This window comes from Trichoderma evansii (genome assembly GCF_050947405.1).
Source record: "Trichoderma evansii strain SZMC 28006 chromosome Unknown GGI43scaffold_1, whole genome shotgun sequence".
NCBI classification, from domain to species: Eukaryota; Fungi; Ascomycota; class Sordariomycetes; order Hypocreales; family Hypocreaceae; genus Trichoderma; species Trichoderma evansii.
In genome coordinates this window covers 2,971,088-2,991,885 of record NW_028145205.1, presented here as the reverse complement: position 1 = coordinate 2,991,885, position 20,798 = coordinate 2,971,088, and the positions used below count along the sequence as shown (strand labels likewise).

Genomic DNA, 20,798 nt, shown 5'->3' with positions numbered 1-20,798 from the left:
CAAGGGCTCACCACGTTAAAAGATAATAAACCGGTCATGCAGTCCGATCCCCGACGTTTTTTATATTTCTATTACCCCTTCGTATCCACTCCGTTCCGCCTCTTTTATCGCCCCGTGCTAGAACTTTTTTTTTCTGGCCAGCAGATGCGTTGCGCGCTCATTTCCTATGACTAAAGTCTTGACCAATTTCCTCTTCTCCTCTTTCTTCTTCTCCTCTCGTAAATATATTTAAGTCCCCCTTTTTCCTGCTCTCCGCATCACGAGGTTCTGCTGCATCACCTCCATCGATCTATATATCACGGCCGGTTGGACCACTTTTTTTTTCCAGAACCATACAGCCCACCCACTTCAACTTTTTTTTCCTTATCTGGGGTATACAACGGTACTTTGCCTTCAGCCAGCCAAAAGTCTGATAAGAACCCACGACTTTACAGCTGAACAACAAGCCCTTCTTTTGCCTCTTTTTTCTCATTCTTATTCATAAATTCTTTCTCAGACCCATTTCTTTTTCGCATCTTCTTATTATCGTTTAATAGCAGAAACTCATCCATATACATAAATGCTCATGTCTCCCGCTGCCGTCTCGGATCTGCCTCTGGTCAACGCCGGCCTCCCCGAGTCCCGCGTTCTCATCATCGGCACCGGAGGCACGATATGCATGCAAGAGGGACCCGATGGCCTCGCGCCCAGCGATGGCTTCTTAGAGAGCGCCATGGCCCCGAGGACGGTGTTTAATGACAATTCAGAGCCAAGTGGTGAGTGCAGTATATCCTCATATAAGACTTATATCACATGTGAATCTCATGCAAATGCACACATATATGTTCATATCATCATATATATACATCATCATATCTACCCCTTATAGCGTAGACTTATGAGATATAACATCAGCTAACATCAATCAAACAGTCAAACTCCAAGCCCGCCGCGACGGCCAACTCATCCAACTCGACTCCCTCAGAACCCCCCCAACCGCCTACCACCGCCACATCCGCTACACCGTCATGGAATTCAACCCCCTCCTCGACTCCAGCAACATCTCCGCCACCGACTGGGCCGCCATGGCCACCGCCGTCCAGGAAAACTACCACCTCTTTGACGGCTTCGTCATCCTCCATGGCACAGACTCGCTCGCCTACACGGCCTCGGCCCTGTCCTTTATGCTGGCCAACCTGGGAAAGCCCGTCATCCTGACCGGTTCGCAGGCGCCCATCTTTGCTCTCCAGTCTGACGCCGTCGATAACCTGTTGGGCTCGCTCATCATCGCCGGAACCTTTGTCATCCCAGAAGTCTGCCTCTTCTTCCGCGACAAGCTGTATCGCGGAAACCGCACCACCAAAGTCTCAGCCACCTCCTTCGAGGCCTTTGCCAGCCCCAACTGCGAGCCCCTGGCCAAGGTAAACGGTCTCGGTATTAGTGTCAACTGGCCTCTGGTCCTTCGTCCCACCACCATTGCCGAATTCAAGGTCTTCAAGCACCTCGACACCACGCACGTCGCCTGTCTGCGCGTCTTCCCCGGTATCAAGCCCGAGATGGTTGACGCCGTCCTCCATCTGCCCGACCTCCGCGGCATCATCCTCGAGACCTTTGGCATGGGCAACATCCCCGGTGGTGCTGACGGCCGCCTCATGGAAGCCATCCGCTCTGCCGTCGAGCGAGGCATCGTCGTCGTAAACGTCAGCCAGTGCGTCAACGGCTTCGTCTCCCCCGTCTATGCACCTGGAACCAAGCTTGGCCGCCTGGGCGTCATCTTCGGTCTCGATCTCACTGCCGAGGCAGCCCTCGCCAAGCTCTCGCACCTCATCGCCCTCCCTAACCTTACACAAAAGGACATTGTCAGCCAGTTCTCACGCTCCCTCCGCGGTGAGATGACCGAGATTGCGCACCAGAGCTTCTCCCACCCGACCAACCCCATTGACTGCAGCTCTCGCCTCACCCCTTTGGAGTCTGCCTTCACAGCCCTCGGCTACGCCATCCAAAATGGAGAGATCCAAGTTGTCAAGGATCTCCTCGACGGCGACGGCAACCAGCTCCTCAAGACGGCCGACTACGCAGGCAACACTGCTGTCCATCTCGCCGCCGTATCAGGAAACTCTGAAATCATGCTCGAGCTCCTAAAGCGCGGCGCAAGCGTGCACCAGCGCAACAGGGCAGACAACTCGCCCCTGTTCCTGGCCACGCTGTCAGGAAAAGACGACTGCGCCAAGCTTCTCAAGACGGCCGGAGCTCATCTTTCCGTCGAAGAGATTGAGAGAGGCCCCCTGGCCAAGTATCGTCGAGAGCGCGAGGCACCAGCGAATGAAGCAGAGCCTTACTCGATTTCCTTTGCTTGAGAGGCCAAGCTTTGACATGAGAAGAACAAAAAGCGACTTATAGGGGATGGGACGCCCTGCGAGACTCCAGGCATGAAACTGATGGCATGGCTGGCCCGAGAACATCCCTAGTATTTTAATGACAGAACATGATCGGATATGATAGAGCAACGAACACATGAGTATCGTAAAAAGGAGGTTGGCTTATGACCCGAACGAGTGCGGTTAACGTACGCACTCCAGTTTAACAAACAACTCGCCAAGAGGAAAAAGGATAAATTTAAGGATTCTTTAAGGGTTGGAAAATGGCATGTTAGAGGGAACTGATGGAGTGACTTTTTGAGAAAACTAGAGTACCTTGAAGTGCAATGCTAAAAAGGCATATATTTCCGAGTGCCAAACTATATTCTATCCTATACAGTCACGCAACCAAGATATTGGTATTAATCTCCAACTTACTACTTGATTTGATAATAATACAATAGCTGTGCTACAGACCTTGAGAACAACATATAGCCGTCAGAGCCAATGCTAGAGACCATTTTAATCCAAGTATGCTCTTTGTATTGATATTGTATCAAAACAAATGTCATCCATCATTCATCTGCATCATGCGTCGCCACATGCATCCCTGAAAAGAGAGAGGAAGAGGTTAAAAATTTCAACATGTTAAAAAAGGAAAACGCCCATCGCCTCAAGACAAGACATGAATCACTTTGGCGTGATTGATGGGTATGGTATGAAACAGGATATACCAGAGACTCCTAGAGCCATTCCGTAAGTCTTTACACAGCTGCGTGTGTTCTCGACACGAATTTAGCTTGTATACTGTTGCGCTTAACGAAGGAAAAGGTCCCCAACGCCGTTTCTCAAGGCCCTTGTTCTATCCGGATGATCGAAACCAAGATAGTCATCCTCTGATGAGGCTATGTTCCATAACTCGTCGTCTACATTGTGTTTCGGGGTTAGTTGATTTCACTTAAAAAAAAAAAACATCAGAATATAGTGCACACGAACCGTCATTTAGATACTGTGGTTTTGAATAGTTTGCCCGTCTTGCAATGGCAAACTTAATCTTCTCAAAGCTCTTGCCTTTGATGCCAGTTCTCTTCTCCAGTCTCTTCTTCGTATCGGCAAATTTCTCGCCCTGATCATGGCATCAGTAAAACTAAACATGAGAGAAAAATGATGCACAAAACAATAGAAGGGTGATGGATGCTTACCTCAAGGAGAAGGAACTTGAACGGAACACCGTGGACTCTGTTGACTTCGTTTTGGAAGTGGAAAACGTGAATGAAGTTGTTATCATCAGCCGTTCTCTCCTCTTCCGGAACCCTTTCAGCAAAGATTTGGGTGTACTCGTTCAGGTTTAGGACGGATTGATCGCGAGCGGGCTCACGATAGAATCTGTTGGAACTTGTTTCGTATACCCTTATCCTTCCGCCTTCCGCCTCGTCGGCAATCTTGGCCTTCTTAATCAGAGCTTCTATCAAGTCTTCGATAGTTCCCGTCTTTGATACGAGCAAGTCAAGCTGGTCCTGGAATAGAAAATTCAAATTAGCACGGGATTAGTTTCAATATGGATCGTAAAACGCTGTATATATACCTCTTTGGTGATACCCTCACTCAACCACGTGAGCTTGATGTTCTTCTTGGTATCCAGCTCAGCTAAGCTCATCTCTAGCACCTCAAAGTAGAAAGCATCACTTCGCTGAGTGGCATTCAAAGTATTTGAGCCCAGAGGATTCAAGATCTGTCGCAGTGTAGGGTTTGTACCTCGTCTTACAGGTGCCTTGGGGTTGTTCGTGCTTGAGTTCACCGTCCATAGCCGGATGTGTGTCGAGGGGGTCTTTAGGTGCGCGCCGACTTGGTCAGACAAAACATCGTAAGTGATCTTTGAGTTGAGAACAAGCTCGAATGGGGGATATTGTGTCTGATCAGATCTAGTTGGATGAGCGTGGAATTTTACGGTTCGCTTATGCTCAAGGAAGTCGTAGTATTCACGAGCATCTTCAACGCGGTCAAATGATTTATTTCTGAGAGAGCAGTTAGTCATAGTTAAGAGGAAGAGAGTTATGTCCATTCAGTTGAAGTGGGAACGTACATGTCTTGGGATGCCTTGTCAGAAGCGCGAGCACTCTCTGTTTTCTTGTCAGAGACACGCTGGAAGCAGACAATGTCACCATCCTGAAGTTCGGCAGCTTTGAGGGTCTGCTTGCCCTTCAGGGGCTCAATCATGGTGGGTTTGATTTCCTAATACGAATATCATAGGTTAGTCGGCTGTGAAGTACCACCCGGCGAATCGAGAGAATTTTGTCATACCTCCCACATTAACAGCTTCTCATCAGAGGGGAGCTTCTCTCCCCAACCCATCTTCTGGAGAATCATAGGAACAAGTTCATCGACCCTTCGCTCTTTGCTAATGTAAATGTGGCCTACACCTTCCAGCGTCTGCTTCTCTATATCGAAATTCTTCAATAGCAATAAGATGGTATCATTCTTTACAACGACACCGTTTGGCTGGCTCTGGTACGATGCCCAGACAGGCTCGCCGTTTTCGTTGGTATCGGATGCAACCTCTGCCCAAACGCGCAGACTGGTGTCTCTGTGAGCAGCAGAGCGAGAAAAGATCTCCTCAACAGTTGGTCGGAGATCCATGATTGGCTGATCGGGTCGAATTGTTTTATTTTGACGGTTAACCATCAGCCACAGCCTGACACGAGCCGGATCTTGGCCCATGTCAGCAGCGACCTGAGCGACGAATTCGTGCATTGGCATAGCTCGGCGAATGCGGTACAATTTGGGCGAGGCAGGGTCGGTCTCAGAGATGGGATCAAAGACGCAAAGGTCGGTGCCTCCGTATTTTGCAAAGGTGTCGTTGGTAATCACCTTGGCCATCATAAACAGGTGGGCCTCCTTTTGCTCGCGTCGACGAGCCTCTCTCATGGCATTTTCTTCCTCAAATTTCATCTCTAGAGCGTAAACTCCCGTTAGCAATCATTCTCCATGTCAGCGTTGGTGCTATAGATTACTTACGCAGGTGTGCAGGAGTATCTTCCTTGGTAACCGGACATAGGACCTTGTCAAGTCGGGTTTGACGGATATATACCAACATGTAAGCACTGTTCTGGCGCATGATAGGCGCCTTCTTTTGAAGGGGCGCTCTGAGGTAGCCGTTGGATGCTCTATATTCTCCACCATAGTTCTCCTCCAAGACCTCCCGAGAAGTTGCCTTTGTGACTTTGTCGTCGTCGTATTTGTAGAACCAGCCATCCTTTGAAGGCTTGATAAACGCATAGTAATGTCCAGCATTCAAGTCGCCGCTGTGGACAAGGACTCCATGTAGCTGGTAGATCCAAGGCTCGGAACGGTCGGCGTCCTCCACAAGGTAAGGGGCGGCGTCAAAAATGTCGGGAAACTCGTAGCGATCGTTGATCTTCATCATCATGTCTCTCTGAATGTCATATTCGAATCGTTTGAGTTGGAGATGCAGCACGTCGGGGAAGCTGTTGAAGATGACGCCCTTGTTGGCGTCCTGTAACTTGTGCTCATCGCCCGCAAAATATTGGTTCTCTCCGTCCATCTTCTCGACTTGGATATAGTCCTGGAAACTTTCCAAAAGGTTCTTGTTGCCGCTGACATTGAGCTGAATATCCCAGAAATCCTCAATGCGTTTTGATTCGTAGTCTACATTTATACAAGAAATGTACGTCTTGATCTTACCACTGAAGAGCTCTGGCAGCACGTTTTCGGCCTTGGTACCCTTCATCTTCTCTTCCATCCGTTCCATGAGCTTTCGCGACAGCTCTTGCACATCTTGCTGCTCAAATATGTGCCTCGTCTCCCAGCCAAATGATTTGGTTAATTCATTCGTGCTAACAGCTTGTTCGGATGTCTGCAACTGATAAAACAACCTCTGCAAAGTGTAGGCGGAATTCTGCATGTTCTCGTCATCTTCCGTTGGGATTTCGTAGATGGCCTGTACGAGAGTATACCTGTATTAGCAACTAGCCGCCTCTAAAAAGAACAAGAGAAGGGGGATAGGGAGCGGTGAACGGACTTTTCTGAAGGCGTTTGTAAAGTATAGCGACTGGAGAAGAGAGTTGAGGTAGCATGTGGCGCCTTGGTTCTTTAGACCAACATATCCCGTTTCTTTCTTTGAATCGTAGTTGGCAAAGTTGTGCCATAGCACACCGGTCTCGTCTTCAACAAAGCGGACGTAAGCTGTGATGTTAGCGGTGTCACTCTCGACCAGCGGCCGACTGTCGCCCTCCCATGGCACGTTGAACATTCTCCTGATCTCAACGAAGCGAGTGAAGCCCCAATCCCCTTCTTCTTTGGTGAAGCGATGGTGTGCTGCGTGGTTGACATATAGGCTGGGGTCATTAGGGTTCCAAAGTACCAAGCCAAACTGCACGCAGCAACTCCAATTCTCGGGGATGGCATCAGGCTCGAATCCATGTTCCAGGTAGATGGAACATTGGTCAGTGTTGTTTCCGTGGGGGAACAGGAGGATGCGCCTGGATGAAGCAGCGCCAGTTAGTTAGAGAGGGAAAAGGGAAAAGGGAATATAGGAAGAAGGGCAAGGATAACACACCATGGGAAGCCACCTGCTTCGAAAATGGGGCCATGTTCTCTCTTGCCAAGACCTCGCCAGTTCTCGACGGTCCATGTATGTACAAAGTCTTCAAGGATTTTGGGTTCGTCGAGCAGTGGCGGGAGTACAATTTCTTTCATAGCTTCAACTATAGTGTTGCAAAGACTCATATCAGCGAAACCATCCTTTCAAAAGGTGAGGGATGAAGATGGACAGAGTTGTAGAATTTGTATGATCGATAGACGGTCTCTCGATGGCTGGGAGAATACGCACAGTCGTTGGCCAAAGGCAGGTCTTGTAGCTGATCAGCTTCGTGTTCGAGGCCGCCATCTGGGCTGATGATGGCCACAGGCTCTTTCTCGGGGGCGTTGGGAGCACCGACATAGTCGTCTGTGTCCACGACCATGTCGTTTGGTGAAGGAATGTTGTAGCTCTGTTTGCGAGGTGGATCGTTAGCTCGGCTTCGATGCGGGAGCCTAGGTTGGCGGGCTTCGTCCTCTGACGGCATAGTGGGGATCAAATTCAACAGAGGTGAAGTGAGTGCAGAGGGTTCAATGGAAGTAGCGGGGTGAGGTCGTCGAGCATGGATCTAGGTGGGCGTCGATGACGATGGCTCGGAGTGATCGGAGAGCGTGCAGAGCGTGCAGAACTTGCCCAGCTACAGCTTTCGAGATGCTACAGCTTCCACGCACAGCGATCAGGGCGATGCTGAAAATGTAGGTGGGCGATGCACAGATAGCGGCTGTTGTGACCGGCCGGCCAAGATCGATGCTGACTGGTAGCAAGAAACGAGATCGACGACTGGGCTGGGGAGAAGAGAGACAAAGAGAAGAGGTTGAACGCAAGGATGGAAACGACGACAGGGAAGCAAAGTGCAAGGGCAGAGCTAAAGCTACAGCCAGAGCCTAAGTTGAAGATCAAATGTGAAAAGTAACCAAGGCGAAAGTGAAGATGCAGAGGACAGACGCAGACGCAGACGCAGAAGCAGATGAAGCGATGATATGCTGATGACGATGTCGAAGTCGATGACGATGACGACGATGACGACTGAGGACCAAAGCCTTCCCTGTGCGCAATTGCTGGGCCGCGGGATGGACGAAGCCGACTTGGCCTGGACTTGATGACAATGTGAAGGAAGACTCAAGAGAGACGTACCATGACTTCAGAAGAGGCCAACCTGAGGGCCAGGAACGTGCAGGAGCTCCAGCTGTTGCAAAGCGCCGGCGGGGTGCAGGGCTTGGAGATGGGAGCCGAAGAAGGCGCGCGTGTGTGGCGGCCGTCGACCGTGCTGACGGATTTTTTTTGGGGGAGTCGCAGCGGGAGCAACGGCAGCAGCCTCAGCGGGGGGCTATAATGAGGTGGCCGCCTGTATGGACTGTGCTAATGGGAGACACAGATACAGACGGGTTTTTGCTATTGCACGGCAAGAAGAATGAAGACGAAGGAAGTAAGGAAAAATTATGAAAAACGAGCACAGCGCCGCAGTGTCTTATTGGCTGGGTCTTAGTAAAAAAAAGTTGCACAGCGAGGCGGGTTGCTGTGGCGGGATGGACAAGAGGCGGACAAAGAATCGAGCTTGAGAGTTGCAAACCAGCAACTCTACGCTGGCTGCGAGTTTGTCGACAAATAAGAGACAAGATGCAAGTTTAGCTAAAGGTCTTTTTTATTTCCTGTTCTGTTTATTAGGATTCACATTCTCTTTCTTGTTATGGAGCACGGCGAACTCTTTCTGGAAACCTACTCGGTAGCCAGGTTCTTCTGTGGAGCAGCGGCGAAAATGCTACATATAGGTGCACAAAGCTGCAAAGGCTGGACAGGTTTTGGCACTGGCATTGAATTGGATATTGACAGCCTATTGCTGGGAGAGTTTTTAGTGGCGGTGCTTTGCTTTGTGGCCGCGGCTCCATTCTTTTGTTATAGTGGAGGGGCTCCAGCAATTGAAAGAGGCTGCAGCAGTGAGTGGGTGTGGGTGGAGGAGGGGAAGAAGAAGATTGAAGCTCGGGCTTGTTTAGTATAAGAAATAGCTAATTCGGTTCAGTTGGCAGCAATTCGACAAGTGTTTTGGACAAAAGAAAAAAGTGGACGCTTGAGTGTACCAAAAAGGCAAATAATCTGCTGTTGGTTTTGCTTTTCTAGTTTCATTTCCCAACTGGTGAGGGGCTGCTTTGCTGCTTTACTGTATGAGCTTGAAAGCTGGTGGCATGCTTAGCAGTGCAGTTAGATGCCTAGTACCTAGTTAAGCTTGTTGACGATAATCGATAATGCTGCTGCGCCGCAACCTGCAGCGGTTGATAGGCGAAGACCTGCACATGCCCCGCCAGCCCATCCAGATCCCGCGGCATCGACCCGCAAGAGCCGAGTACAGCTCTAACAGCCATTCCGAGCTACCCCACCTCCGCTTACCTTAGCATCGGCAGACATCTTGTTTGTCTCAGCATATACATACATACAAAGCAGTGTGATGAGAAAAAGGGGAGCCTGGTATATAGTGGCTAGCTGGCGCCATGAGTGAGTCAATGTGGCTTGGCAGAATTATGCAGGAGCTTCTCTGGCCAAACAGAGTCCAAAAAACGGCGCTGGAATCTGAATCACGCCTTTTGCTGCGTATAAGCGAACGGTACGGCACGGCACGGGTGCTCATGTGCTCTCTGCGTGTGTGGCATTGCAGCAGCGCTGGCGTTGATAAATTCATCTCGGACTCGCCATAGAATCCTTCGTTTCATGTTAAGCGGTGCGTGCTGCTCTTCTGCTTCTCCTTGCATAGTTTGCCACGACTTATTCCATCTTGTCCTTTTCGTTGAGGCCCTTGTAGACGCCCGTGGCGTAGTGCTGCAGGTACAGCAAAGCATACCTTGAACTCTCAATTGGTTTATAAAACGCTAGCAGCAAGCAAGCTCCTTAGCACGTCCTAGATCAAGGCATTCGCTTGGCCATATAAACACCCCAACTTCCCCATCTACTCCTCCCTTCCAAGCTCCAATCGCCACCAGCCCTTTAAAATATCCATTCAATACCAGAAATCCTGTAATTAACCTGAATCCATCACTAATACCACCTGCCATTCGCATCTGCCTAGTTTTCAGCCAGCGCCCACTCGGAGCCGATACCGCAGTTTGTGGGGCCTAGTTGACCAGGATTTAGGCTGACCAAATGTCAAGCATCTGATCTACCGGCACATGCTCGGAGACCAAGCTTCCAAAGGGCGTTTTGACTTGAGACAACAAAAAAAAGAAGAAGCTATCTCGTTTTCCAAATTCCTCTTCATATTCATCTCCATATTCTTGTTTACTTTTGCGCTTCTATCGCGCTCCTCAACACCTGTCGCCGCCGCAATCGCTCGCTGTCCCCAGCATCGTCACCGGCGTCATCACCTCCACTAAAGATTCCTCCGGTGCTGTATGGAACCGTGGGCATGTTCTCCGTAGCACTGCGCTGCCATAGCAAACGATGTCGACCTCCCAACTGCTCGGCCTTGGCGGCATCTTGCAGCTTGAATAATGCGATTCCGCGAACGACCTTTACAAATCCAGCTTCTCCTGTCAAGATACAGTCAAGAAATGCGGCCCAAGCAAATGGCACGTGGCGCCCGGTTTCTGTGTTAGACGAGTAAGCTCTGCCATGACTCCCATCTCAAATCTCTACACTTCTCTCGCAAGATGATTCGCGCTACACATATTTCATCCAAATTCTACCTTATGCGCTAACCAGAGCTAACTACTGTTGTGTTATAGATGGGTTGCAAAGGAGGCGCGCCCAATCAGCTTGCGCCAGCTGATGGTCTTTGGACGTTCCTTGACCGAGACGCGATTGATAAGCTCGGCCAACTACGTGCGCACTGAGCTTCCAGTCAGGTATGTTGTTGCTATGAGCTTTTGTTCTGCTAGCTAGCTGTACCTGACGAGGTGCTGATCGTGGCAAATGATGTATACAGAATAGCGCATCGCATCCGTGACATGCAGAAGCTCCCCTACGTCGTCGTAACGAACCAACACATCGAAGAGGTCTATAAGCTCTACTACAGTGCATTTGACACGTTCCGCAAGTTTAAAGAGATTAAAACTCTAGAAGACAACGAGAAATTCTGCGCCGTCATCACCCAGAACCTCAAAGGCCACCTGACGGTCATCCCCAAGCTCGCAATGGGCATCCTCGAATGCGGCGGCCTAATGGACCCAAAAGAACTGGACCACTTCATGAATGTCATACTCCGATCGGTAAGCTGGAATGATATTATCTGCCCTTTTATCTGTTGTTATGACCATCGAGGCTCACCTTCTCCCTATCAGCGCATCTCCAGACGGGTCATCGCAGAACAACACCTCTCCCTCACCGAAACTTTCAACTCTCCCTACTTCTCTCCCGGCGCCAAGCTCTCCGAATCCGACTTCATCGGCGAAGTCTTCATAAAATGCTTTGCCAAAGATGTCATAAGCCGCTGCGCCAAAGCCGTCACCCAGCTCGCTCATACCACAAACGGCCCCGACGTACAAGTCCCCGAGATCAAAATTGACGGCCACCTCAATGCGAGCTTCCCCTACATCCTCAGCCACCTCGAGTACATTGTCGGCGAGCTCTTGCGCAACTCCGTCCAGGCTGTCATCGAGCACCACCAGAAACAGCCCGACCACGCCTCATCTCCGCCCCCGCCAATCGAAGTCACAATATGCGAAGCCCAGGAGCACGTCATCATCCGCATATCTGACCGCGGCGGTGGTATACCCCGCGAGGAGCTCCCTTACCTCTGGTCCTTCAGCAAAGGCCCCCAAAGCCAGAAACGCCTCAAGAATCTCGGCCAGGTGCCCCGAATGGCTGCCACCATGCAGGAGCTACACGTCACCGACGAGCTAGGCCGAGCGGACCTCAAAGCGCCCACATACCTGGGTTCATTATCAAGCCTCACCAGTCGGCCCCCTAATCTGCGTCTCGGCATGGGCCTGCCCCTAAGCCGCGTTTACGCCGAGTACTGGGCTGGCTCGTTGAATCTACACAGCTTAGAAGGATACGGCGTCGACGCTTTCTTACAGATTTCAAGGCTGGGAAATAAGAATGAGCAGCTCACCACCAGAGCTAGCATGGACGCTGTTTAAGCGTTTTAAGCGTTTTTTCTTTCTTTTCTCTTGATTTGCGTTGCCTATTATCTTGGGCGGTTTGGATATGATATTTCGGAGGAGGTAGAGGGAGAAGGTTTTCAAGCAGGCGGGCGATATGGATAATGAAGGTTTCTGCGTTTTAGTCTTAATTTCTTGTTGTGATCACCTGTTAATATTATAGTAGCTACCGATTCATTTTATCGGAGTTGGCAAGGAGTTTTGGCTGGGGTTTATATACGCATTTTGTTCGTTGCCGGATCCATCAGTTGGGATGGGAGATGTCCGATACATCACTTTTAGGAGTATACCTTGCAGTTTCTTTGTATTCAACGCGCATAGTAGCTGCCATATTAAACTGGTATCTCAACTGACTCAATTACATAAGACTAGAAAATGTGCCTAACTGTCTGAAATAGGAGGTGCTCAAATAAAAGAGGAATAAAATAGGGCTACATTATCAAAACTTCTGGCACTCTCCCCCTTCCCGCTGATTTTGGGCAACAAATCATAAAATGTTGCTCTGTTCCACCGTCAAAGTCACAGGGGATAATCGCCGTGACAGTTTTAGCACCAGAACCGAAGGGGGACAAAAAATAAAAACCTTCAACCTCAACAGCTCATCAAAAAAAAAATCGCCTCGCCCCTTCCCGTGGTAAGCCGCTTAGAATATGCATGAAATAAGCGCCACCGCAGTGGCATTCGATCCTTGGCGCCTCGACCCTCAAAATCTAAAACGAGAGTGAGGCAGACCGATGGAACCTGATATCATGATACTCCAACGCCAGCATGGTTTGGTTGAAAAGCTAGCATTAGATAATTTATCGGCGGCCGTGGCTTCGGACGGCGTTTCCTTGCATAGCCTCAAGCTCGTTCTCCAGCTGCTTGATCTGGGCGTGGGTCTGCTCGAGATCCTTATTGAGACGATCACGCTCAGCAATGAGCTTCTGTTCCCATTGTCGGAAGCGCTGCTCCTCGACCTTGACCTGCTCAGTGAATCTCTTTCGCAGAGCCTCCTCCTCTTCCTTGAACTTGGGGTTGTCGAGCTTCCGGGGTCGGGCCTCGCCGAATTTGCGAGTCTCCATCTGCTGTGCTCGGTAAGCCTCGTAGTGAAGCTCCTCAGTGGTGTGGATAAGGTCGAGCATGTGGGTGCGGATCAGGATGGATCGCAGCTTCTTGAAGTCGCAGTGGTCCTCGTTCTCGACCTCGGCAACACCCCAAGAGTACTGACGACCCTTGACGATGCGGCCATCGCTGGTCTTGACATCCTTCTCAGAGCCGATGACGGCAAACGGCATAGCGGCCATAAGGCTACGCGCGTGCTGGGCAGCAGCCTCGTCATCCTCCTCGACAGGGGGCTGGTAGATCTTGATGTTCTGGGCCTCGATGACGCTCACAATCTGTAATACGTTAGAAATTGCTCGTAGAAAGTGCATGGCTTCTCATATTGATTCATACCCTCTGCTTGAACTTGGCCAGGTCAGCTGGGCTGAGAGTATCAGCCTTGGCAATCACGGGAATCAGGTTGACTCGTGAGCAGAGGCGCTTCATAACCTCGATATCCAGGGGCTTGAGGGTGTGGCCGGTAGGGCGGATGAAGTACAGGCAGGCATGAACACGGAGATCAATCTTGTCCTGACGGCGGGGCTGTTGCTCCTGAAGCATGTAAGACTCGTGCTGGTCGTCGAGGAACTCGATGATGGGTTGCCAAGAATCGCGGTTGTTGACATAGTCACCGAAGCCGGGGGTGTCAATGACAGTCAATCGAACTAGACGGAGTCAAGAAATAGGTTTTAGCACATCATCTGGCACCAAACGTAGAGTCTCCTTTAATTAGGCAGCTAGCCCTTACCCTTGAAGAACTTCTCCTCGAGCTCGGCCTTGGTGATTTCAATTTCGACGGTCTTGTCGACCTGCTTCTGGTGTCTGCGCTTGTGATCGGCGTAGTTCTTGATGGTCGTGGAGAAAAGGGTGTTGATGAAGGTGGTCTTGCCCAGGCCAGACTCGCCAGCAACCTAAGATTTAGAGTTGGCGTGTTAGTTACTCAGGAACAGAGCTAGGAACGCCGTGCGATAGCCACGCCGTGAACGCGTTTGTCGACGGCGAAATAAAGGGACAATCGCGTACCATGATGGTGAAGCCAGCACCGCGCTTGGCGACAATCTTGTGGCGCTGGTTGGGCAGATTGGCAATGCCAATCGGTGAGGCGCTCTCAGCAGCTGCGGGAGCCATCTTGCACACGTGGAGGGGCTACGGATTGGGTGTCTTGGGCGAATATGGAGGAGAAACCAGCGAGAGGGCGGAGGCAGACGATGGCAGCTGCAGCAATGGGAGCAAAAAACGGAGACAGGAGGAAGATATTCACAAGTGGCCGTTGGCGCTGCTCAAGCAAAACAAAGTGGAGGTTCCAACTTCCTGAGCTTGAACTTTCAGGGGATAGAAGGGGTTGAGGCGGTCGTATCCCCCAATTTTCCACACCTTAGAATTGGCCAGGGGCTGGGCGCTGCTGATTGGCCTGATGGCAGCTCTTGGCTGATTGGGCTTAGCGGGTTGGTGCGACCGACTGGGGGGACACACAGAGAAAGAGCAGGCGCGGAGCGAGGCAGGAGCAAAAGGCGGGCGGTCTCCTTTTTTCTGCCACTTGCGTGAAAGTGAAGTGAGCAGTTCGTGTTAACGGAGCATGGAGCGGGCAGGACAAGGCCATGGGCTAAGCAAGTACCGAATACACGCTGCTCTTGATCAATAACGTGCGTTAAGCTACTGCAGCGCCAGTACCAGTGTGGTAGCTGGTACCTGTTAGACTAGGTAGATTAGATGAGGTGGTCCATGCGTTTCAAAGCACCGTTGTACCATTCCCATTGTACGAAGTACGCTTAAATGCTAAGGAGCGGAATAAAGTATCTGCCGGCGGTTCTCATTCAATCCTCTAACTTGGCTTGCTAAGAAAAAAAAAATCACAATGGGTCCGTATCGATAAGAAAGTCGCAGCTTGATTTTTTGATGCGACTGCGCCGGACATTGAAAGAGCTTCACATCATAATATAATTCCACCAGATCATGGCAAGTGACCGACAATGAAGACCGATTTTAGGGTAAGATTTTGCGATACAATTTTGAAATTTAGACTCTCCAGTCCCGATTCTTGCTCAATTGTCGATTATACCGATCCAATTTGCAACTTCAATGTACAAACAGATTCCGGATCAAATGCTAATCGTGAGGCTTCCTAGTTTTCCAACTTGCTGGGCACTGTCTACTGCCAAGGCAACTTGGTGTACAGTCCAGATGGCACCCATCTCTTTTCACCCGTCGGCAATCGCGTGACTATCTTCGACCTGGTAAAGTATGTCATGCCGGCGCATTCTACCAGAGCATAACTGTCGTTGAGCTGGATGGCTAATTTGATACAACAGCAACAAGTCTCATACCCTGCCCTTCGCTCATCGCAAGAATATTGCTCGAATCGGCCTCTCCCCCCGCGGAAATCTCCTTCTCACCGTTGACGATGAGGGTCATGCGATCCTGACCAACGTTCCCCGCCGCGTATCCATCTATCACTTCTCCTTCCGGTCGCAGGTCACAGCGCTCTCCTTCTCGCCTTCAGGTAGATACTTTGTCGTGGGCTTGGGCCGAAAACTTGAAGTCTGGCACGTGCCTTCAACCCCGGATACAAATGCTGAAGGAGAGCTTGAGTTCGCTCCGTTCGTAAAGCGCCGCACCTACACCGGCCACTTTGACTCAGTACAGCATATTGAGTGGTCCAGCGACTCTCGATTTTTCTTAACAGCCTCCAAGGATTTGACGGCAAGGATATGGAGCGTTGAGCCTGAAGAGGGTTTTGTTCCCACCATACTTGGTGGCCATAAGCAAAACGTTATTGGTGCTTGGTTTTCTGCTGACCAGGAGACAATTTACACGGTCAGCAAGGATGGTGCAGTCTTCAACTGGAAATACGTCAAACCACTCAACTCCGTAAAAGACCGTATGGACGATGATGAAGATAGCGACGATGATTCAGACATGAGATGGCGAATTGTTGAGCGACACTACTTTATGCAAGGCAGCGCGCATGTGCGATGTGCCTATTTCCACGCGGAAACCAACCTCTTGGTGGCTGGCATGTCCAACGGTCTCTTCAGCCTTTACGAAATGCCCGACTTCAACAACATTCATAAACTCAGCATTTCCCAGAGCGATGTCGATTTTGTGACGATCAACCAGAGCGGAGAGTGGCTGGCTTTTGGTGCCTCAAAACTGGGACAGCTGTTGGTCTGGGAGTGGCAGTCCGAATCCTACATTCTCAAACAGCAGGGCCATTTTGACTCAATAAACTCTCTCGTATACTCTCCGGATGGACAGCGAATCATCACCACCGCTGATGATGGCAAGATCAAAGTATGGGATATTGAGTCTGGCTTTTGTATTGTCACATTCACGGAGCACACCAGTGCCGTTACGGCTTGCGAGTTTGCCAAGAAGGGAAATGTATTGTTCACATCAAGTCTTGACGGCTCAGTCAGAGCGTGGGATCTGATCAGATATCGAAATTTCCGTACCTTTACGGCCCCAACAAGGCTGTCCTTCACATGCATGTCTGTTGATCCCAGCGGCGAAGTAGTTGCAGCAGGATCATTGGACTCATTTGATATTCACATCTGGTCTGTACAGACCGGTCAGCTACTTGATCGGTTAGCAGGCCATGATGGTCCCGTATCTGCGTTGGCCTTTACACCGAATGGCAACTCCTTGGTCAGCGGTAGCTGGGACAGGACTGCACGGATATGGTCAATCTTTGACAGAACTCAGACAAGCGAACCGTTACAGCTACAGGCTGATATTCTCGATATTGCCGTCCGACCAGATTCCCTTCAGCTAGCCGTTTCAACGATTGATGGTCAGTTGACGTTCTGGTCAATATCAGAGGCCGAGCAGACTGCGGGTCTCGATGGTCGTAGGGACGTGTCTGGTGGACGAAAATCATCAGACCGAAGAACCGCTGCCAATGTTGGCGGCAACAAGAGCTTTAACACAATTCGCTACAGTACTGATGGAAGCTGCCTGTTGGCCGGTGGAAACAGCAAATATATCTGCCTGTACTCTGTGTCGACCATGGTGCTACTGAAGAAGTTTACAGTCAGCGTGAACTTGTCTCTATCCGGAACCCAAGAGTTCCTCAACAGCAAGTATCTAACGGAAGCTGGAGCCATTGACGATATCGACATGCAAGGAGAGGCATCTGACCGTGAAGACCGAGTCGATGCCAGCCTGCCTGGGTCAAAGCGTGGCGGAGATCCTTCAGCTAGAAAGCGGAAGCCACAAGTTCGCGTTACAGGAGTTGCCTTTTCGCCTGCCGGATCCGCCTTTTGCGCTGCTTCTACAGAGGGTCTCCTCATCTATAGCTTAGATCACACTCTACAGTTTGATCCATTTGATCTCAACATTGAGATTACGCCTGCTTCGACTTTGGCAGTACTGGAAAACGAGAAGGACTACCTCAAAGCGTTGGTGATGGCGTTCCGATTAAACGAAGCTGGTCTCATCAAGAGAGTTTTCCAAGCGGTACCCCCAGCCGACATTCCCCTCGTCGTGTCCGATGTCCCCATCGTCTACGTACCAAGACTCCTCCGCTTCGTCGCTGCTCAGACGGAAGAATCTCCTCACGTCGAATTCTGCCTGCTGTGGATCAAGGCGCTGGTCGATAAGCACGGCGCTTGGCTCACAGCCAACCGCGGCAAGGTAGACGTCGAGCTGCGAGTAGTCTCGCGTGCAGTTGTGAAGATGAGGGACGAGATTAGGAGGTTGGCTGATGAAAACGTGTACATGGTGGATTACCTGTTGGGTCAGGCTGATAATAAGGATGAAGAGAATGGTAATGGAAATGCGACCCTGACCAGTGCACAGCAGAAGACCATTGACGCGGTCATGAATGGCACGGCGGAGTCAGGCGAGTCTGACGAGGATGGCGAAGATGAGTGGATGGGAATGGATTAAACTCTGAATTTTGTTCTTGAATAGGAAGCATAACTGGGTTATTTACAAACTAGACTACATAAAAATACAAAAGATATCCTAAAGTCGCGTGCCGGTATTGTTGGCTCTAAGGCTCACGTTTTTCGTCATCAGCATCCTTAGGCTCTTCATTTCTGTTTCTTCTTTTTATTTGGTACATCTGGACCATTTCATTCTTACCTTTCCTTAGGCACATTTACCCAGGCCTCTTCAAACCCAGCAGATCTCACCCACAGCGCAGGCTCTTGCGGGCCTTCCGTGCCCTGCAGCAGAATCTGGTGAACTTTCAACCACGTCTCATCGTCTGCGATACGAATCCACGGTCTTCCAGCATACTTCCGAGAGAGCTCCTGAGCAATCAGTAGTGCGCGAACGACCTTGATGGTATGCCCATCGTCAATGATTTCGTGAAACCGCGGGAGCAGATCAGCCGGCTTTTTGGCGAAGCTGGAATCTTGTTTTGGAGTGAAGGACTTGATGGCGTCGAGACGGAGCGGTGGACATCCTCGAGCAATGTATTGGATAAGATCGAGGCGGATTTTCCATTCGAGGATGCGGGCCTTTTGAGAGGTACGTAGCCAGGGGAAGGATAAGAGGGTGACGAAGAAGGGGGTCGAGTTGAGGTGGTGACTAATACAGATTCTTGTGAGCAAATAAGGGGGAAAGGATGCGATACGGATAAAACTTACATCAAAAAGAAGTCAAACTTGGGCTTGTTCGGCTGGTGAAACGCCGCCGCCGCAGCGACATATGCGCACGAATGAACCATCTCAGCCAGCCTCTCGTCCAACTCATCTTCATTCACCTTGACCTGTTTTATAAACTCCAAGGCCTCATCAGGAGCACGAACAAAGATGCCATCGTAAATCTTGTTCTTGTCGTCAAATCGCGCGCTCGTGGCGAGCTTCTCGTTGAATTGCCGAACAGACTCAAAGAGCTCTGGCAATGGAGGCGTTTGTGCAGAAGCAATGGCAGCTTGCTCGACTTTGGTGAAGAATCCGCCTACGCGGTTCTCGTGGACGGCGGCTTGGGCGAGACCTTCGGCTATGATGGCGGGTTGTTGCCATTCGAGGCCGTACATGAGTTGGATGAGTGGGTGTAAGAAGCCTGATTATTTCACATCAGTCGTTTGTCCATTATGATAAATTTATGGGAAGCAGTTCAATTCTCATTTTTCAAAGATGTATTGACTGGTACGTACCAGCAAAGAGACGTCCAAAAATGGTTTCGCTCTTCTCATCCCCTTTAAAGACGTACTCCAAAAGGACCTTCTCCCATCCCTTTTCCTGAATCTCATCCTGAAAGAATTTGAGAAAATCGGGGTAGTATTTTCCCTTTGAGAGGTAAGGAGAGCTTTCTGTCCACCCTTTTTTAAGCTCCTCAACGACGCCGGGGTGGGTGTCCATGGCTTTGTTTTGGTAAGAGTTGTTTTCGGCATACGCCTCTTCGAGGGTGCTGGGCGATGCCCCGGTGGCGTAGAGCGTGAGGAGTTGGTGAACAATCTAGTGATATTCTCTTAGTTTTTATCAAAATTGCAATGCATGGCGTAGTGATCATTGCAAGATGCACAGTTCATCTCACTGGTGATGAAGGCGGGGAGACCGCATGAGAGCAACAGCACCAACGTACATGATTATGAAACCCCTCTGCATTAAAGAATACGTGATGGCTCTACATTTCAAATTAGCTGCCATTATTTAGCTCAGTCAAATATTTTTAGAATAAAAATACCTCGAGATCCTTTTGCAAAAGCTCAGAGACCTTTGCAGCACTCTCATCAGTCTGCTTCCACTTCAAAACCCCCGTATCGCTAGCGGGAACGCGAATCTGCCACGGCGTCGCCATGGTCGAAGCAAGTCGATTTCGAATTGATAAAGGTAAAATGGTTCGATGCCGTCGGATTGAATGTATTGAACTGTATCCAAGAAACTGCAATAAACCAGCTTGTCGTGGCGTAGCTGATCGCAGTGCAGATGGGACAGATGCCATGCTCGTCAGACAAAGCGGGCACAAGCTGGGCAATTTATATTATATCATTTGCATTAGACACCACGTGCCTCATATGGTGCTTCACCAATTACCCCATCCAGAAGTCGATGTTGCAACCCAAAAGCCAACAAGAGGTTGCATCTCCAAAAGCTGACAAATTTCGCTGCAAGGGCTAACAGATTGCCTCTGTTTGCGTGTGGGAGCGAGCTCTCGGACTCCGATGATGGCCGTTTAAGTTGGCGATCTTACATGGCTTTACAGCTGTTGGGCTGCGGATTGGCTGCGGTGCTGTGAAAAATGGGGTTGAACGTCGGCTCGGCAATTGCTAGGAAGAAAGGCGAATTGCGAGACGGCAAAGTGTAATGACAATTGTGAAGACGTGTGGTTGGATAGCTCTGGGAATTTGGGGTACGAAATGTCACATTTACATCATAAGCTATGTAAGCATATCTTGGAGATCAAGTTAGATCCGACGCCAAACGCCAGTAGCCGTAAGAGCTAAAGCATATGCATTGCTGCCTTTGTTTACAACAATTCAGGTGAGGATGCACAAATGGGAAGAGAATCAAAGAATGTTGTCAGAGAAGAAAACTCTGTGATATCATTGTCTACCTATAGTGTTTTTTGCCAATCTCATTCTAAGATCAATGTAAAAATCGAGAGCCCCATGCTCACTTCCCAATCCTATCAGTCCACCCTTTTTTTAATCCTTTCCAGAAGTCGTCATGATGCATATGTATTTTTAAATCCCGTACCCAACAGCTGTGTATAGCCTTGTTGATAAATAGCAGGGTGGTATGT

At 49.9% G+C, this 20,798-nt stretch overlaps 6 protein-coding genes across 6 annotated transcripts; 3 read left to right on the top strand and 3 right to left on the bottom strand.

Annotated features, from left to right (window-relative positions):
* Window positions 1-158: 158 nt before the first annotated feature.
* On the top strand, window positions 159-2,815 carry GGI43DRAFT_32628 (asparaginase-domain-containing protein). Its single transcript, XM_083201918.1, has 2 exons — window positions 159-755; window positions 913-2,815. Exons 1-2 carry the CDS (start codon window positions 560-562, stop codon window positions 2,334-2,336), a joined length of 1,620 nt encoding a protein of 539 aa, XP_083066578.1. The 5' UTR covers window positions 159-559; the 3' UTR covers window positions 2,337-2,815.
* Window positions 2,745-8,061, bottom strand: GGI43DRAFT_32550 (ubiquitin-specific protease UBP15). Its single transcript, XM_083201910.1, has 10 exons — window positions 7,186-8,061; window positions 6,913-7,060; window positions 6,376-6,835; window positions 5,352-6,294; window positions 4,638-5,287; window positions 4,420-4,568; window positions 3,922-4,351; window positions 3,539-3,853; window positions 3,333-3,462; window positions 2,745-3,262 (listed from the first exon to the last, which is right to left on the bottom strand). The coding sequence occupies exons 1-10, from the start codon at window positions 7,418-7,420 to the stop codon at window positions 3,153-3,155; spliced, it is 3,570 nt and encodes a 1,189-aa protein (XP_083066577.1). The 5' UTR covers window positions 7,421-8,061; the 3' UTR covers window positions 2,745-3,152.
* A 1,982-nt stretch (window positions 8,062-10,043) lies between these two features.
* Window positions 10,044-12,348, top strand: GGI43DRAFT_32610 (protein kinase PKP2). Its single transcript, XM_083201915.1, has 4 exons — window positions 10,044-10,518; window positions 10,644-10,763; window positions 10,844-11,126; window positions 11,199-12,348. The coding sequence occupies exons 1-4, from the start codon at window positions 10,325-10,327 to the stop codon at window positions 11,997-11,999; spliced, it is 1,398 nt and encodes a 465-aa protein (XP_083066576.1). The 5' UTR covers window positions 10,044-10,324; the 3' UTR covers window positions 12,000-12,348.
* A 35-nt stretch (window positions 12,349-12,383) lies between these two features.
* GGI43DRAFT_391698 (septin CDC12) lies at window positions 12,384-14,729 on the bottom strand. The gene is made up of 4 exons (XM_083204466.1): window positions 14,127-14,729; window positions 13,852-14,014; window positions 13,458-13,768; window positions 12,384-13,399 (listed from the first exon to the last, which is right to left on the bottom strand). The coding sequence occupies exons 1-4, from the start codon at window positions 14,229-14,231 to the stop codon at window positions 12,821-12,823; spliced, it is 1,158 nt and encodes a 385-aa protein (XP_083066575.1). The 5' UTR covers window positions 14,232-14,729; the 3' UTR covers window positions 12,384-12,820.
* A 221-nt stretch (window positions 14,730-14,950) lies between these two features.
* On the top strand, window positions 14,951-18,342 carry GGI43DRAFT_32488 (snoRNA-binding rRNA-processing protein PWP2). Its single transcript, XM_083201897.1, has 3 exons — window positions 14,951-15,091; window positions 15,230-15,342; window positions 15,413-18,342. The coding sequence occupies exons 1-3, from the start codon at window positions 15,074-15,076 to the stop codon at window positions 17,988-17,990; spliced, it is 2,709 nt and encodes a 902-aa protein (XP_083066574.1). The 5' UTR covers window positions 14,951-15,073; the 3' UTR covers window positions 17,991-18,342.
* Window positions 18,088-20,119, bottom strand: GGI43DRAFT_32485 (questin oxidase family protein). The gene is made up of 5 exons (XM_083201896.1): window positions 19,740-20,119; window positions 19,638-19,679; window positions 19,210-19,510; window positions 18,698-19,115; window positions 18,088-18,638 (listed from the first exon to the last, which is right to left on the bottom strand). The coding sequence occupies exons 1-5, from the start codon at window positions 19,995-19,997 to the stop codon at window positions 18,185-18,187; spliced, it is 1,473 nt and encodes a 490-aa protein (XP_083066573.1). The 5' UTR covers window positions 19,998-20,119; the 3' UTR covers window positions 18,088-18,184.
* Window positions 20,120-20,798: the final 679 nt, after the last annotated feature.

Bases quoted from the DNA above. Each gene is read 5' to 3' on its own strand.
- GGI43DRAFT_32628 (XM_083201918.1), top strand. From the start codon at position 560: ATGCTCATGTCTCCCGCTGCCGTCTCGGATCTGCCTCTGGTCAACGCC. The intron at 756-912 runs GTGAGTGCAGTA...TCAATCAAACAG, and splicing joins TGACAATTCAGAGCCAAGTG to TCAAACTCCAAGCCCGCCGC.
- GGI43DRAFT_32550 (XM_083201910.1), bottom strand. From the start codon at position 7,420: ATGCCGTCAGAGGACGAAGCCCGCCAACCTAGGCTCCCGCATCGAAGC. The intron at 7,061-7,185 runs GTGCGTATTCTC...GCAACACTATAG, and splicing joins CCTGCCTTTGGCCAACGACT to TTGAAGCTATGAAAGAAATT. The intron at 5,288-5,351 runs GTAAGTAATCTA...TTTACGCTCTAG, and splicing joins AGATACTCCTGCACACCTGC to AGATGAAATTTGAGGAAGAA.
- GGI43DRAFT_32610 (XM_083201915.1), top strand. From the start codon at position 10,325: ATGTTCTCCGTAGCACTGCGCTGCCATAGCAAACGATGTCGACCTCCC. The intron at 10,519-10,643 runs GTAAGCTCTGCC...GTTGTGTTATAG, and splicing joins CCGGTTTCTGTGTTAGACGA to ATGGGTTGCAAAGGAGGCGC. The intron at 10,764-10,843 runs GTATGTTGTTGC...TGATGTATACAG, and splicing joins CGCACTGAGCTTCCAGTCAG to AATAGCGCATCGCATCCGTG.
- GGI43DRAFT_391698 (XM_083204466.1), bottom strand. From the start codon at position 14,231: ATGGCTCCCGCAGCTGCTGAGAGCGCCTCACCGATTGGCATTGCCAAT. The intron at 14,015-14,126 runs GTACGCGATTGT...TCTAAATCTTAG, and splicing joins GTGCTGGCTTCACCATCATG to GTTGCTGGCGAGTCTGGCCT. The intron at 13,769-13,851 runs GTAAGGGCTAGC...GACTCCGTCTAG, and splicing joins CGAGGAGAAGTTCTTCAAGG to TTCGATTGACTGTCATTGAC.
- GGI43DRAFT_32488 (XM_083201897.1), top strand. The intron at 15,343-15,412 runs GTATGTCATGCC...TTGATACAACAG, and splicing joins ACTATCTTCGACCTGGTAAA to CAACAAGTCTCATACCCTGC.
- GGI43DRAFT_32485 (XM_083201896.1), bottom strand. From the start codon at position 19,997: ATGGCATCTGTCCCATCTGCACTGCGATCAGCTACGCCACGACAAGCT. The intron at 19,116-19,209 runs GTACGTACCAGT...TGAAATAATCAG, and splicing joins TTTTGGACGTCTCTTTGCTG to GCTTCTTACACCCACTCATC. The intron at 18,639-18,697 runs GTAAGTTTTATC...AATCTGTATTAG, and splicing joins AAGTTTGACTTCTTTTTGAT to TCACCACCTCAACTCGACCC.